The sequence below is a fragment of the Lepidochelys olivacea genome, assembly GCF_965140295.1.
Source record: "Lepidochelys olivacea isolate rLepOli2 genome assembly, chromosome: 23".
NCBI lineage: Eukaryota > Metazoa > Chordata > Testudines > Cheloniidae > Lepidochelys > Lepidochelys olivacea.
In genome coordinates, this window is record NC_140433.1 from 4,602,733 (window position 1) to 4,619,950 (window position 17,218).

At 55.9% G+C, this 17,218-nt stretch overlaps 1 protein-coding gene across 2 annotated transcripts in view; it reads right to left on the minus strand.

The window, feature by feature from the left end:
- NPAS1 (neuronal PAS domain protein 1) overlaps positions 1-17,218 on the minus strand; it is a 99,918-nt gene that overhangs the window by 20,305 nt on the left and 62,395 nt on the right. For both annotated transcript variants that reach the window (XM_084612169.1, XM_084612170.1), the window contains exons 5-7: positions 11,408-11,497; positions 2,446-2,638; positions 689-804 (exon numbers count right to left, since the gene is read on the minus strand). In XM_084612169.1, coding sequence (XP_084468295.1) covers positions 689-804; positions 2,446-2,638; positions 11,408-11,497 — 399 coding nt within the window. The remainder of the gene's footprint in view (positions 1-688; positions 805-2,445; positions 2,639-11,407; positions 11,498-17,218) is intronic.

Here is a 17,218-nt window from a genome sequence, read left to right on the forward strand (position 1 = left end):
GTACGGGCGGGGAACATTTATCCACTGAGACAGCGTCCCCGTGCCGTACCACTGCCCGAGAGTCTGGGCCCCTCACGCCAAGGCCATGCCGGGAATGAGTCAAAGGGAGCTAGGGGTCAGAGAGCGGGATACGGGCAGTCATGCCTAGTGGTTAGAGCAGGAGTCAGCCAATCAGGCAACCTACTCCAGACCAGCTGCCCTCGGGACTGGCTCTGCTGCAGGTCTTGATTCCTGACACAAGGCGCCTCCTGCTTGCGCCGATCCAGCGGCCACGGACTCCTGGATCCCTTTGAACTTTTGCTCCATTGCAGAGCTGCCAGCCACTGGGAGGGAAGGGGAGAGAAGGAAAGGCTGGCACCAACCATTCACAGCTTGGACCCTGGGCAGCAGAGCACAGCCTCAGCTGGGAGGAAGCATCAGGGGCAGGGCCTGCAGGGAGGTCTGAACAGGAGAAAATGACCCAGGCTCAGTAGAGGTGATCAGCTAGTGGGGAAGGAGGGAGGCTTTGGGCATTTGCATTGCAATTGATCAATCAGGTCTTTGGGAGCAAGGAGCTCAGATCTGATCACCCCCACACCATCAGCCTCAGTAGGAAGACACTGGGGACGAGGCGTGTGCCCCCCCAACACAAGGGGTTTGGCATTTAAGGCCACTACATGCAGCAGATCACTCCCTCAGGCCCCTTTACCTTGTAGCCAGAAGTCTTCACGTGCAGCCCTCTCTTGGTCAGGGTGGATTTCATACGGACGAAGAAGGATCGTTCCAGGGCGTCATGCTTGGGGGGCGCGTGGGAGCCGGCAGGATCTGAGACAGACACAGGGCGATCAGTGTCATGGTTCAGACACCCAGCCCCCCACACAGTGTGAGGGGGGCATGGCCATCCACCCGGGGCTCCGGCGAATTACCATGAGGGGCGTGGCCTTTGTCAGAGCGAGGCTGGCCCTCAAATAACTGAGGGAGGCTGGCCCTGGAGGCATGAGGCCTGAATCAAAAAGCAGGTGGCTTCCTGCGAGGATCAGGGAGGAACCTGTTTTCCTGCTGGGGCAGGGGCTGGGTCATCTTGTACAGCCTCTCAGGCGTCACTCCTGCAACCCGCTTATCCCACGCTCCCTTGTGCCCCACTTCGGTGTGGCACTTGCCCCGGCCCCCATCCCGATGACTGTCATCCACCCCACAAGGGGAGAGGCCCCAGCGTAAACCACTCCGCTGCTACATCTCTCGCCCAGCCCCCAGCCTTGGTCACCTCCTGGCTCTTATGCTGGGGACTCTTTGGTTTAACTGGCCCTATCGGATCATCTCCCCGATCTCGAAATAATCCACCAAGCCCCCAAACCCCCACATGCCCAACCCTGTGGGAACAGATCCCTTTGAAACCCAATTCCGCCAGCCCCCGCCAGGACCCCTGTATGCAAACACCTGCCAATCTATTGCAATTTTGGAGCAGCAGTTTTGCTAAGACCGTGTGCCCCTCAGCTCTGTGGCTTGCAATTCCCCACCCCCCTTAAGAATGGCACCCATGCCCAGCAGAACCCCCTCCCCCGCAGGAACACACGTCTCTACCCCCAACACCTGCACCAATCTGCACTCCCCCAGCAATGCAGAGGACGGGCCGCTGTCTGCTTTCCGTCTAGGGAGGCAGAGCGCGCTCCAGGCTGAGCTTTATATCTCATTCTCTTTTACGCTCCTGCTTCGTATAAATCTTTTAAAGGTTCCCCAGATAAAAGCCAAGCAGACGGATATCAAATGAGATGGAAGGCGACTGAAGATTGCCTTTCATTTCTCGCCACCCACCAGCCTCCTGGATGCCGGCTCCCCCGCAAGACCCTGGTGGTTGTGGGTGTGCAGGGAAGGGACTGGGGGGACGGACACTGACAACCCCTGGGTGAAGGCGGCTGGCGGGGGCCAGGTGAGACTGAGGGAATAAGCAGCCAAAACAGAGTCTCGTCTCCTACCCTCCCCGGGGAAGCAGCTCACACATGAAGGTGACAAAGGGCTGGGAAATCCAAGGCTCAGGGAGTGGAGTGTGGGGGGGACAAAAGGAGGGGAAAGGGGTTGGGAAGAGAGAGAGAGAGAAGAGGAAAAGAAAGGAGGAAGAGAGAGGAAAGGGGAGAGAGGGACTGGGGAAAGGAGAAAGGAAGAGGGGGGAGGCAAAGGGAGAGAGGCTGGGGATTCCAGTGGTTAGAGCAGGGTGTCAGGACTCCCGGGTTCCACCCCATGCTCTGGGACAGGAGCGGGGTCTAGTGGTTAGAGCAGGGTGGACTGAGAATCAGGACTCCTGGGTTCTATTCCTGGTGGGATGGGAGTGTGGTGTAGTGGTTAGAGCAGGGGGGACTAGGCATTTGGGACTGCCAGGTTCTTGTCGCAGCTCTGGGGCAGAGGCAGAGGGTTGGGGGTAGGGGATGGGTCCACAAGCTGTTTCCGGCCAAGCAAGAGAAGCTGCTTTACCGGGCTCAGAGGCCTCGTTCAGGGAGGAGGAGCAGGAGGAGGAAGAGCTGGCCCCAGTGAGGCCTGGAGGTTTCTGGCTCTCCGGCGGGGAGCCGACAGCATCGAAAGGCAGCTTGAGCCCCAGTTGCTCGGCGACCTCAGGGTGATCTCCAGGATGGATGTAGTCAAAGACGCTGCTGCCCGTCAGCTCCACCTAAAAGGCAACAGAGACGGGTGGGGGGAGTCAGAGCTGGGCTCCCCTGTTTGGGGAGAGAGAGAAGCTAGCTGGGGCCATTCCCCTCCGGGATCCCAGCACCTGGGACCACCCTCTTGCAGGACTCATGCCCGATGCACCTAACACCAAACCAGCTGACAGACCCAACCAGCCCTTGGCCGTCACCTGGCGCCTCCCCTCCCCACCTTTCTAAGCCAGGCCCTGGTGCCGCCCTTCCAGACAGCCATCAGAGAGGAGAGAGATCAGATTGTCTCTTTGTTCTGTGTCTGTACAGCCCCTAGCACAATGGTGGTCTGGTCATGACCGCGGCTCCTAGGCACTACCACTATCTGAATAACTAATAATGGGATCCAGCCACAGGGGCGAGGGAGGAGGGTGAACCCCGGCAAGGTCCCCTTGATCGGAACATGCTGTTGTATCACAGGCAGGCTTCTCCTCCCCTGGGCTGAGTGCTGGAAGGCTTGCCAGGGATGTAATTAAAAGCCCCAGCTAGCTGACTTGGAGACAGCCCCCCCTCTACCCCCCCCGAGAGGGGGCAAATAACCTAACTAGTTAGCACAGTTGCCACCTTTCACATGGTGAATAAGCACCCCCGACTTCCACAATAAGCCAAAAATCAAGCTCATCCTATTTCAAAACAAGCCACTCCCTAAACACCCCAACACTCTATGTGATTAGATCCCCCCCCCACAGCGTGCAGCCTGGGACTGTGGTGGGCCCGCTGTGCACCCCCTGACTCGCTCCCCTCCTTGCCCCTGCTTGCTGGTAGCCGATCCAAAAAAAGAAGAAGCCACAAGCCAAAAACTAGCCAACTAGCAACTCACAAGCCAATTAAGCCAAAAACAAGCCCGATTTCGGCGTTTTTCCCGCGGATTTGGCACGTCTGCTAGGTAGCTGATGGAGCGTGATACATTTCTGCCTGGGCTGATCAGATGGGCTGGCCTGCGATGGCAGGGACGAGACCCGATGCTTCAGGAGATCCTGTATTACCTAGGCGTGGATAGCTCAACACCCACGGGGGGTGGGGGGGCGTGCCCCCTTGGCAAGGGCACAAGCCCAGCAGGGCATGGACCAGGTGCCCCCTTGTGAGGCGAGAATATCAAGCAGGAATGCCTCAGTGGTCCCAGAGAGACACAGCTGCCTGCCCCCTCTCCTGTCAACCAGCCCTCGCTCTCACCGATCACACAGGGCTGAGCCTCGGCTAATGCAATAAACCTCTGGACGGAGAGCCTGTTCTAAAAGCCCCCCTCCCTGCCGCCCCCAGACACGCGCCCACTGCCCCAGCCAGAGCAAGGTCAGCCAGCGTGACCTCCTAGCCGCCTGCAAAGGAAGGGGCAGCGTCCTCATCACCGTGCCAGCCTGCCCGGGGGCAGCGGCGTCCCGTTGGAATACTTAAGGTCAGCGCTTCGGGTTAACGTTTCCCACCACATAATGAAGAGGGAGGATCAATAAATAATCATGCCAGGCTATTTTCTTCGCCTCCAGGGTTCAGGGGCTTTCCGAAGGGCTGAGCTTCATCAAAAGCGGAAAGGAGCAAGCCTGGGCGGCCAAGGCGGTGGCTGGAGATGGGCTAAGGACCAACGCTGCGTAGGAGACCACCACCACCCTCGGGAACGGTGTGCTACACATGGGGGGGGGCGAGCCCACAGGCATCATGGCCTAGTAGGATAGAACGGGGCGGGGGGGGAAACAGGACTCATGGGCTGGTCTAGGGGCTGCCTTTGTGTTCGTACCGCACCTAGCGCAATGGGGTCTTAGCCTGTCACTGGGGCTCCCAAGTGCTACCGCAATACACCTAATCCCACTAAAATGTACAGCGCCTAGCACAATGGGGGGGGTCTTAGTCTATGACTGGGGCTGCTGGGCACGACCATAATACACCTAATAGCAATAAAAACATATGGTGCCCAGCACAATGGGGGTCTTAGTCCATGAGTGGGGTGCCTAGCCACTACCATAATATATCTAATAGCAAAAAAACACATATTGCACCTAGCACAATGTCATCTTAGTCCACAACCATGGCTTCTAAAATCTCATAATATTCTCCACGCTGGGAGGAGAGTGGGTCTAGTGGTTACAGCAGGGACGCCGGACACCTGGGTTCCGTCCCCAGCTCTGGGAGGGGAGTGTGCTCTAGTGGCTACAGGAGGTCACAGTGAGCTGGGATTCCTGGGTTCTGCCATGGATTTGGAGAAGGGAAGCCGGTGCATGTCACGTTGTCACTGCGTGCCTCAGTTTACCCTGAAATAGGGAAGGATAATAACTTGCCCGGGGGGGGGGGAGGGTCACAAGGATTAATTAACATCTATGAAGGGCAAAGGCTAGGCATCCTGAGCCAGTGACCATGGCTGCAGCTGGCCCCTTTGCCGTTTTGCCCCCAAGATCTCAAAGCACTTGAGGAATTCAGTCTCATGCCGCCTTCGTGCCTGCAGGGAAGGGCAGGAGAGAGAGATTGCCGTGGTCACAGTTCCTCATCGGAGGCGCCCAGAAGCCACCGAAATGGGAGCCACAGAAGAGCCTAGAGAGCGGCACGCCTAGGGGCAGCAGCCTGCTCTCGTTTTCACACTCAGGGGAGGTGAGGCGCAGGGACTCAGCCAAGGGCTCCCAGGCCTGTGTGTTAGCCACTAGCCCACGCTGTCTCCCCAGCTGGCAGCACAAGGCCTGACTACTGCAAACCCAGAGGCTTCTGCCAGCTAAAGGGGATTGGGCACAGGGCAGATGAGGAGGGGTTTATCTTTCCAGCTGGGGGCCCGGGGAGAGCGTGGAGGGGAAAGAAAGAAAGAAAGAAAGAAAGAAAGAAAGAAAGAAAGAAAGAAAGAAAGAAAGAAAGAAAAAGGGCTGAAGACAAAGAGATCTTTCCAGGAGGAAGATGGGGGGGGAGAAGAAGGGGAGCTGGACAGTGTGTGTGTCGGGGGGAGGGATGAGCGATTCCCCTCCATGAATGAGGCTGGATAATACAGCACTGGGATGAAGTCCCAGCAGCCCCAATCCAATTCCTTGCCTCAGAGCCATAAGGCACCACCCCCCCCCGCCCCGAAAGCCTGCGGCAAGGTCCTCTCCATCAGCACTGACTGTGGTATCAAAGGCTGCCTTCTCCTTGCCTGGGGTTGGCTCCGGGTCTGCAGTGCTCGCTGGGGATGCATTAAAAGCGCCTGCGATCTGACTCAGGCACGGAGGCCCTGAGGAGCTTAAACTATGCCCCAGCCAGGTTCCTTGGCGCCCTCCATGCATGGGCCAGAGACTCTCAAAGTACTTAACCCTCTTTCACTGAGCGGGGAAGGCACCTAAGGCTATGCAGTGAGTCAGTGGCAGAATCAGGCATGGAAAATCCCTGGAGTCCTGACTCCCTGCCCCCTACTTTAACCACCAGACCCCACTTCCTTCCCAGAACCAGGGGCAGAATGCAGGAGTCCTGTTGTATGACCTGGGGAAAGTCCCTTCCCTGCTCCATGCCTCAGTTTCTCCTCCTACCCTTTGGGCTGTGACCTCTTCAGGGCAGGGACTGTCTCACGCTGTGTCTATGCAGCACCCAGCACAATGGGGTCCTGATCTCAGCTGGGGTCTGTGCAGCACCATCACAACGGAGCCCTGAGCTCAGTCAGGGGCCTCTGGGCACTATCTTAATACAACTAATTATGTGTCCTCACTGTTAGTCCCCTAAACAAGGCTTTGCACCACACTCCCTCTTAGAGACAGGAGAGCCCAGGAGGCCTGCTGCCCTAACCAGTGGACAACACTCCCCTTCTTGCAATGGGAATAGAACCCAGGAGTCTCCCTCATGCCTGCTCTAACCATTAGGCCAGGTACAGAGCATCATGCACAATTCCCTTGTCATCTCGTCTATTTCTAATGCATACTGTATTCAAAGATCCCAAAACATCTGACAGACTGGGATGGGAATCAAATCACCCACCTCTGGGGTGGGGTGTGGCAGCTGTTTATATAGGCATTGCTCACCCAGCACTGACATGCAGCCACCTCTGGGGTGGGGCGTGGCAGCTGTTTATACAGGCATCGCTCACCCAGCACTGACATGCAGCCACCTCTGGGGTGGGGCGTGGCAGCTGTTTATACAGGCATCGCTCACCCAGCACTGACATGCAGCCACGTGGCAACTGCAACAGCAATAACTGCATGACAGCCAAGACGAGACGAAGAGCCCAGTGTCCAGGTGGTGGTTGCTCCACAGGGGCTTTCCCCCGCACACAGGTGCCCAGCTGTGCTAAACTCACCTCCAGCGGGAGCTGCCAGGGACGTGGCCGGAGCTCCTCACCAGGGAGAGGAGGCGCTATCCCTGCACAGGGCACTGCTGCAAGATGCTGTCTCCTGTACCCTGGCCAGGAGCTACAATGGGTAAGTGGGTCTCCCCTGTTTCCCCCACCCCCATGGAGAGGGAGCGTTCCAAGGGAGACCCGGAGGAGTCCCTCTGTCATGGACAGGGCAAAGCTCCTGGATCATCGGTGGCTGAGTAGGGGCCCAGGTGCGGGAGAGGGAGCAGAGGGGGAACATACTTGGGGATCTGTGGGGTTTGTTTCTCCCATGCCCCATGCACTGGACCCCAGCACGGATGGGAACAGCCCCCGGTCCCCTTGCGCGTGGCCCCTCCTGTGGTGAAGCGATCCTGGGAGAGCAGCAAATGCAATTTTAGTAGCTACTAACGAGGCAGAGCTTGCACCATGCAACCGGTCAGCTCGCCATGGCCCCCACCGTCCTTTTCCTGCAATGAGCCACCAGCAGAACCCAGTGATGAAGCTGGCTTCTCTTGCCTGCTCCGGGATGGAAGTGAAATCTAGTGGTTAGAGTGGGGCGGGGGGGTGGCTGAGAGTCAGGACCGCCCGGGTTCTGTGCCCAACTCTGGGGCAGGAGTGGAGTCTCGTGGTTAGAGCGGAGAGCGGGGAGAGCTGGGTTCTGTGCCCAACTCCAGAGGGTTGGGGGGGAGTGTCTAGTGGTGAGAGCAAAGGGGGCTGGGCGTAAGGCTTCCTGGTTTTATTTCCAAGTCACAGCGAGGACTGTTGTCTAGTTGGTAGAACAGGAGGGACTGGCAGCCAGGACTCACAGCACCTGTAATGGTGAGAGACGAGAGAGAACTAAAGGCAAGGTGCCTGGGTCCTATCCTCATCTCTTGTTCACTGGACGACCTTGGGTGATCGCCCCACCCCGTGCCTCAGTTTCTCCATCAGGGGCTGTTTCAACAGCTGCAATCCCTTCCTCCCCCTGACACTGAACCAAGTTAGGTTTGCTGCATCCGGGCTGGGGACTGAGCGCTCCCCGCATACTAAGGCCAGGAGGGATGTACTCTCCGGAGACCAGCAGAATGCAGTACGTCGGGCCGGACACCGGTCTGACGGGCTCTGTCTGACAGGAGCTATTGTTCCAAAGCACAAGAAAAGAGCTGAAGAACATCTTTGAAGTTTCTCTGTTCTTCATCTTGACAACAAGAGAACAATGGGAAAGGCAGAGAGCTGGTGGGGAGGTGCCAGGGGGCAGCGGTGGGAGCCTGCAGCCCGCCCGATCGATGGATTGATCCTTTCCTTTGCTCAGCACAGGGCTCTGAGCCCAGGCTGTGCCTTTCAACTCCACGTTTCCCCTACAGCGATTAGAACGGAAAGGGAAAGAAAAATGGAGGTACAGAACACCGTGCTGCATTATGGAAGGGAGGGTGAGACAGCGTGGGACCAGGGCTGAGGTGTTTGGGCTGCGCGTGGGTTGGGGGACTGGGGGTGGAGGTCGGCTTTCCAGATACTCGGCTCCAGTTGGGGTTAATGGTCAGACGTCACCGTTAAGGTCTCAAAGCGCATCACGGGTATTTAACCACACAGCCAACCTGCCCAGTTATCCCATTTTATAGGAGAGGAAACTGAGGCACGCAGAAGGGGTGTCCGAGGTGTCAGCACTGGGGACAGAATCCAGGAGTTTTGACTCTCAGTTCCCCTACTTCCCCATTCAAACCATTAGATCCCCACTTCCCCTCCTAGAGCTGGGATGAGAACCCAGGAGTCCTAGCTCATTTGCTGGGCTGCCCTGATGGCTCAGGGTCGACAGAGAATAGTCACAGCACAGTCCACCCCAGTCATGCTCCTGATCCACCCCCCATGGGCCCTGGGGGGCAGAAAATAGGTACAGTTCAGTGCGCTCCGGCCATGCCCCCAATCCACGCCCTACACCAGGGGGCTGGGCGCAGGGTCCTTCCACCAACCGGTGCGGCCCCCCCCCGCACCACGTGGAATTCCACCACATTAAGGCCCCTTGACGCTGACCGAGCAGCCTGAGTTCACGCAGCTCATCTGGGGCAGCGCAGGGAACTGAACCCAGATCTGATCCCTGCCCCTTCCCCTGCCGGGCAACCTGAGAGATCAAAGTAACCGACCGATCTGAAGCATTTTCGACGCGCATATGTGTGTGTGTCCCTGCTGGAGGGGGTGGGCCCTGCTCTCTGTGTGTGTGGCTCTTCTGCCCTTTGCTGGAAGGGCTGAGCCCTGCTCTGTGTGTGAGTGTTTACCTGAAGTCCATCACTGAGAATTCACCAAGGCATTTAGACAAAGGTGGCTCAGTTCAGTGCCCCTCTGCCCGGGTGCTCCCCCCCACCCCCCGACGCACACCAGCCATAGTCACTCCAGCCTTTAACGCAATCACCAGTCATAAGGCAACACGTGTAAGAGAGCCCTCATTTGTTGCCGAGATAATTACTGCTATTAACTATTCATGCTGCGAGGGCCAAGAGGCGCAGCGACAGACAAGGAGAAGGGGAGGTGGCCCAAATGTTTTCTAGTGCAGATGAAACTCAGCTAAGACAAAGCCCCGGTGTTTGCTAAGGATCCGCGGCAAGGCGGTTACCATGCGTGTCCTGGCTTTGCTGGGGACGTGGTGGGGGGAACTCCTGCCTCTTTTGTGCAAAGAGACTTGGTGCTAAAATGGCATCTGCGTGGCGGAGGGCCCGGGCGGGTCAGGGGGGTGTCCTGGATGAGCCCTAAGCCCTCCAAGAGCTGATTTGCATCGTGTGGTCTGTCTCCACTGGGTTCATAGAGGGGGCAGATCAAGGTGCCAGGGCGGGGTGAGTATTATCAGGTTTGGCCAGGGATAGAAGGGGGTTCTGCTTCTGGCTGCTAGGCCAGGGTCAGAGCTTGGGGAAGATCCTTACCCCTGAACGCAGAGATGGGGCTGAACCACCATGGAACTGGGACATCTGGACCTGAACATGTGCCGGGTCTAAACAGTGTAGGTTGTGCCCATCCCTGCCCAAAAGGCTTTGGGCCTGATGCTGAGTTATTCCACCTCTGCACTTGGGGACAAGGGTAGGGGGAGGTGGCTTTAAGCCCCCTTTGTGCTCCCCATATTCTGTGCCTGGCTCCCAGTGTCACCTAGAGCAGCTTCAGGGCTGCTCTAACTCATGTTCTGCTCCCCATGGACCCTGGGGGACAGAGAATAGCCAAAGCGCAGTGCACTCCAGCCACACCCCTGATCCACCCCCTATGGGACCTGGGGGGGCAGAGAAGAGCCACAGGGCAATGCACTCCAGCCATGCCCCCGATCTGCCCCATGGGGGGCTGTTTTGACAAAACAGAAATATTTTGCAAAATCATATAAAAAAACGCCCATGAAAAGTTTTGATTTTTCCTATAGAAACTGACTTGTCATTTCAAAAATTGCTTATATATATATATCAAAATGAAATGCTTTGATTGGCCCAATGTGAAAGTTGGGTGGGGAGGAGGAATTTCATTTCACGAAAAATTTCGAAATTTTGGCTTTTCCTCCCGATGAGGGATGAGAAAAAAATAAACAGAAATCTCAACATTTCTCCCAGTGCAGAAAATCAATTTTCCGACCTGCTGTAGTTCCCATCAGATACTCAGACTGGTGACGTGCCCCAAGGATCCCTCCGCAGGGTGGGGGAACAGGAGACGTCTGATTGCCCTGCAGCAAACCCCTCTACATCTAGGCCTCCCCTGGCTCTGACCCGTGGGAGCCCATTAGCACATCCAGCCCCCAATACAAGACAATTCAGACCTTACGCTAGTCTGACTACTCAGCACTTTCCAGCTGCAGATCTCAACTATGTTTCAAAGGAGGTTGGTATCATTATCCCCATTTCACAGATGGGGAAACTGAGGCATAGAGCAGTCCACAGTCACCGAGAAAGTCAGCAGAAGAGTTCTGTCTCCACTACCACCTGCCCCACCACTAGACTCCACTCCCTTCTCAGCCCCAGGAATAGAACCCAGGAGTCCTGGCCACTAATCCTGTGCTCTTACCCCAACTGCAGGAATAGAACCCAGGAGTCCTGACTCCCAGCCCTGTGCTCTAACCACTAGCCCCAGGAATAGAACCCAGGAGTCCTGACTCCCAGCCCTGTGCTCTAACCACTAGCCCCAGGAATAGAACCCAGGAGTCCTGACTCCCAGCCCTGTGCTCTAACCACTAGACCACCTCGATCCTGTCTGTTTCCATTAGACAGTCACAATCTGGATCTTGCTCTCACTGAAGTCAACGAGAGATCTGCCATTGGCCTCAACGGGAGTCGGGTTGCTGGGCGTAACACTGTTGCTTAGCGGTGAAATGGGAAGCACCTTTCCAGCCACTGATGCACCGGGCCCGGCAGATCGTCGCCTTGTGATTCTCACTGCAGCCCACCGGGTCACGTTGCTCATGCATTTTAAGCCGACGCACGGTCTGGCCACCTGATTGGAATTTATTTCCAGCGCGTATCCATTATTCATGTTAGTACACAGCTCGCATCGCTCCTACCTGCGAGAGCCCGAGGTAAATAGACACCGTCTCGGAGATGTAAAGAAACTTCCCCTCTTGGTTTAGTGCAAACACAAACCCGTCCAGAGACTGAGAAGAGAAGAGAGAGACAGAGAGAGAACACATTTACTATGCAGCTCACTCGGGCCGGGCACCGGCAGGACCAAGCTATCAGTGCCGATGGGATTAGCTTGCCATCGCAATAGGCTTTCTTCTACATGCTCTGTGCCCCAGCGAAGTGACTCGATTGCCAGAGCTGGCCATCGCCTGCCTGGCTTTGCAAAGACGACAACTCAATTCCGGAGGGGGGGGAAGCGGGGACAGTGGGTGGGAAAGCCAAGCTGGGACCAAAGCCCCCGCTGAAAGCTGCAGCTTGGGAAATCTAACGGCGATCTCCTGTCTGTCTGTGTCCACCTGGTGTCACCCGTCTTACACTTAGAACCGACTTTTTGTTCCGTATTTGTACAGCGCCCGGCACAATGGGATCCTGGCCCATAATTGCGGCTCCTAGGTTCTACCGTAATACACCTAATAGCAATACAAATGTACAGCACTTGGCACAATGGGGTCCTGGACTCTGACTGGGGTGCCTAGGTGCTACCGTAATACACCTAATAGCAATACAAATGTACAGCGCTTGGCACAATGGGGTCCTGGACTCTGACTGGGTGGCCTAGATGCTACCGTAATACACCTAATAGGAAGAAAAGTGTACAATGTCTAGCACCATAGGTGGGGGGTGTGTGAGGGGAGGGGCTGGTCTGTGACTGGAGCACCTACATGCTACTGTAATACACCTAATCAATAATCATCCCAATGGTTTGATCCTTTCACAGTGCTATGGGAGGCCCCAGGTGCCCTGTCCCATCTCCAAGCACCCACCGGGGCCCGGGCCCAAAAGGGGATCTCGGCCTACCTACCACAGACCATCGTCAGACCATTGTGCAGGGGCAATGAAATGTCCTGCACTGCCAGCCCCAGAGGCTGACAGCAGCTATGAGCCCACTGGGTGGCTGCAGGGCAGGACCCGAACACACCCTGCTTGCTACCCTCACTACAATCAGCACAGCTGAGCCGAGCTCCGGCCTCCCTTCTGACCTGGCCAGCTGTTGCTCATTTCACACAATCCATTAGTGGCCACAGCTTTGGGTTCCCATCGCCTTGGCTCAGCTTTAACCACCCGGTCCAAGGCTGCACAGCCCCTTAGCCAGCCCCCCTGAGCCTTCAGAAGCAGCTATTTAAATAAGGCCACGTCTGGCCGGATGTGTGAGTAGGGAGGGGTCCACGAGACGAACCTCCCCCAGCAGCTGCCTGCCAGCATCCCAGGTGCTGAGCCCACTGGCTGGTTTCAGGAGTGAGGGTCAACTGTGCGGGCAGGCCCCCGGGGTCTTCAGCCTCAGCCCCGAAGGTGTCTAAGATGCTGAGCCGTGACCTGGTGGCATGCCCCTCCCCCCTTCCACGCCCAGCTGCTCAGGGGAAAGAGGAATAATGGGCTGGCTTTCAGATGAGATGCAAATTTATATCCCACTGCAATTTATGCAAGAGACAGGAAGGTTATCGTCAGTGCCCTGGCCAAATTCCAGCCCGGTTGATTGTAGCTCACCACTTTAAATTCCCCTCTCAGTGGGTGCAGGATTGCTCTTCATGGCCTGCCCTAGACTGGCATGCAGCCACAGCCCCTGCACCCCTCCCCACAAGCGGCTGCTTCTGGGCAAGGGATTCCTGTTTAAACAGCTGCTACGCTCCACCCCAGAGGTGGCCCCATTGCAACACTGTGTGAGTGATCCCTGTATAAACGTCTGCCATGCTGCACCCCAGAGGTGGTTGCATCTCAGCACTGGATGAGACATCTTTGTACCAATAGCCCCCACTGCCCCACGTCAGAGGCAGCCCTAGCTCAATATCAGGTGAGGGGGCCCTGTATAAACATCTGCCACATTCTACCCCAGAGGCAGCTAAGTTAAGGTGCACTGCAGGGAGTCACACTCAGGAAAGCAAAGCCTGGCATTTCAGCACCAGATGATAGTACCCTTTATAAACAGCTGCCGTACCCCACCCCAGAGACAGCTGCATTTCAGTGTAGGGTGAGGTTATCCAGTCTGTTAAGGGGCTTGGGGTCCTTAAACCACCCTCCCCGACCTGGGTTTATTAGACTGACTACTGGGCCCATTTGTGATGGCCTGAGCCAGGATTTACCCCGCTGAACATGACACCCCGCAGCACTCCTGAATTGCGTCTGCAAAAGGAGTCAAGATGCCTCTAAGGGCCAAACTCCACCCTGGTGTAACTCAATGGCATTACACCTGCTTATGCCATGGCTGGATTGCACAGTGGAGCACTGCCCCCAGTCAGCTGAATGGAGTGTTAACCCTGCTGCCCAATGACGTTCCCCCCAACATTGTTAACCCTTTCAGTGCTGGATGCCTGAGGAGGAACAGCCATCACGCTGAGGAATTCCCCCCCGCCCCGGAGGGAAGGGGTGGGCACCCTGTAGATTAAGAAGACCCACATAGCTAGAGTGCACAATACTCTGATGAGCACAGTGTGAGTGCATGATTCCCAGCCGGGCCACCAGGGGGCACTGGACAGCCCAGACAGGCTTGCCTGGCTGTATTTCGTGCAGTTGTACAGTTGGCTTCAAACTTGGGTGATTTCTGGGTGGCAGATTTCTTTACCTCCCACCCGCAACCCCAAGCTGCAGCTGGCCTTGATTTCCTGGTCTAGTGAACTGAGCACAGGATTGGGAGCCAGGACTCCTGGGTTCTCTTGCCAGCTCTGGGAAGGGAGTTGGGGGCTGGTGGGTTAGAGAAGGGCGGGATAGGAGTTAGGACTCCTGGGTTTTATTCCGAGCTGTTGGGAGGGGAGTGGGGTCTAATGGCTGAGCGGGTGGGGGGGTGGGCTGGGAGTCAGGACTCCTGGGTTCTATTTCAGGCTCAGGGAGTGGAATGGGGTCTTGTGATTACAGCAGGGTGGGCTAGGAGTTAGGACTCCTGGGTCCTGGTCCCAGCTGTCGAGAAGGATGCTGTCGTGAGCATTTAGAGCAGGATAGGCTGGGAGCCAGGACGCTTGGGGTCAATTCCAAACCCTGCCACTGCCCTTGCATGGGATCTTGAGGTGAGTCACTCCACCACCTTGCAAGCAGGGATAAGGACACTGGCCCTGCCTCTTTGCAAAGCTCTTCCAGAGCCAGAGCTGCAAAGCCTTCGGAGGAGCCAGACTCAGCACCGCTCGGAGGGCCCCGCAGACCAACCAGAGGGTGGCGGGGACGCAAGGCGAGCTACGGTCTCTGATATAGGCAGTGCGTGCGTGTAGATCCAAGGAACGGGAACAATTGTTCTGAATGCCGCCTGAATACATTTATGCTAGTACAATCCCCCCACCCACCCTGTTATGGACAGACATGATAATAATGGGAGATGAATGCCACTGACAGTCACGTTAACATTCAGCCGCGTTAATTACCACTGCCAGACAAAATTGCTTTTTTATCAAGTGGTTGCGATGAGCCACTCGCAGGTCAACAGTAATTAAACACTTGACACCCTTTTTGGGGGGAATGGGGTGGCTTTCATGTGATGGGGAATTGATGTGTGTGTGTGTGGGGGGAACAACCCCCCCCAACAGATTATTCTTATGTCAAGTTTATTACAGGTGAGGGAGGGGAAGGAGTTAAACATGAAAACTACCAGCCCCTCCTGACACCGACAAGGTTTTCAACATGATGGACTAGAATCCAGCCTGTTCTGGGATGGCCCAGAGAGAGTTCTGTGCCTGGCTCCGGGAGGGGAACGGGTTAGCACAGGGGGTCTGGAAATCAGTCTCCTACTATAAGGTGGACGCACAACTGGTTGGAAAACTAAGAGTAATTATAAATGGTTCACAATCAAGCTGGAAGGGCAAGTCGAGTGGGGTCCCGTGAGGATCTGTCCTGGGTCTGGTTCTAGTTAATATCTTCATCAGTGATTTGGATAACAGCATAGAAAGTACACTTAAGAACATAAGAACGGCCGTACTGGGTCAGAACAATGGCCCATCTAGCCCAGTCTCCTGTCTTCCGACAGCAACCAATGCCAGATGCCCCAGAGGGAATGAACAGACCAGGGAATCATCAAGTGATCCATCCCCTGTCGCCCATTCCCAGCTTCTGGCAAACAGAGGCCAGGGACACTTATAAAGTTTGCGGATGATACCAAGCTGGGAGGGGTTGCGAGTGCTTTGGCGGGCTGGATTAGAATTCAAAATGATCAACTGGAGAAATGGACTGAAATAAAGAGGCTGAATTTCAATAAGAACAAATGCAAAGTACGCCACGTAGGAAGGATCTGGGAGTTAGAGTGGATCACAAACGAAATATGAGTCAACGGTGTAACGCTGTTGCAAAGAAAAAAGAATCTCATTCTGGGCTGTATTAGCAGGCGTGTTGTAAGCAAGACACGAGAAGTGATTCTTCCGCTCTACTCCATGCTGATAAGGCCTCCGCTGGTGTCTTGTGTCCAGTTATGGGCGCCACACTTTGGGAAAGATGTGGACCAATCGGAGAAAGTCCAGAGAGAGCAACAAAAATGACTAAAGGCCTAGAAAACATGAGCGATGAGGGAAGATTGAAAAAATTGAGTTTGTTGGAGAAGAGAAAACTGAGAGGGGACACGATAACAGTTTTCAAGTACATAAAAGGTTGTTACAAGGAGGAGGGAGAAAAATTGTTCTTAACCTCTGAGGACAGGACAAGAAGCGATGGGCTTAAATTGCGGCCAGGGAGATTTAGGTTGGACATTAGGAAAAACTTCCTAACTGTCAAGCTAGTTAAGCTCGGGAACAAATCACCCAAAGGTATTGTGGAATCTCCACCATTGGAGGCTTTTAAGAACAGGTGAGACAAACCCCTGTCGGGGATGGTCTAGACAATACTTAGTCCTGCCTCAGTGCAGGGGACTGGACTATTGAGGTCCCTTCCAGTCCTACATTTCTAATGCTTTCTGTGACTTCTGGGGCCTATGGCCAGCTCTGGGAGGGGAGGTCGGTCTAGTGATTAGAGCAGGGGAGGAAGTGGGGCTGGGAGTCAGGACTCCTCGGGAGAGGAAGGCAGTAGTGACCAGTCGACACGGCCGCATATGTCGGATGTTCTGGGAGTCAGCCCAAGGAGCCGCTGCAACTGGGATTCCCTGGTGGCCTTGGGGAGAGAGATCCGTGCCTGCCGAGGTTGGTGCCCTGTCTCTTCCACAGGTGGTGGTGGGGAAACAGAGTGGTGGGGGCCAGGCTGTTCCTTACTTTGTTAGCCTGTGAGCGTGCTTCCCCATGGGCAGCCCTCAGGTAGAGGGCGAGGAGGGTTGGAAGAGGGGATATTGGCAGGCAGGGAAGGAGTATGGAAGGGAAAGGAGAAGAACCTACCCAGTGCCCCCTTTCCCAGTCCAGCAGAGCCCGTCTCTCTCGAGCCAGCTCTGGGGTGGAGACCCTGCGCTGCAGAGAGAGATGGGTCTGAGCTGGAGTGGATTTGGGGCACCTCAGGCTTTGTTCAAGGGGGGTGGGGTGGGGGGAGAGATTCGCAGAGTCTGCCTCCGGCTCCAGATTTTCTAGAACTTTGCCAACTGGAGGTTGCACTTGGCCCCGGCTACGCGTGATCTCTGGGCCGCAGCAGGGTTCTCAGTTTGGTTGGTTGGTCTAATTGGGCCACCTCACAGAGGCGAGGCTGTTTTGGGGGGCTGTGGAATCTCAGCTTCCATTTAAAAGACTTGTTAAGTCTCTAGGTCTTACGCAGAGAAAACCTTGAGCATCATGAACCGAGGGTGCCACGTCTGCCGCCAACGGGCTCTG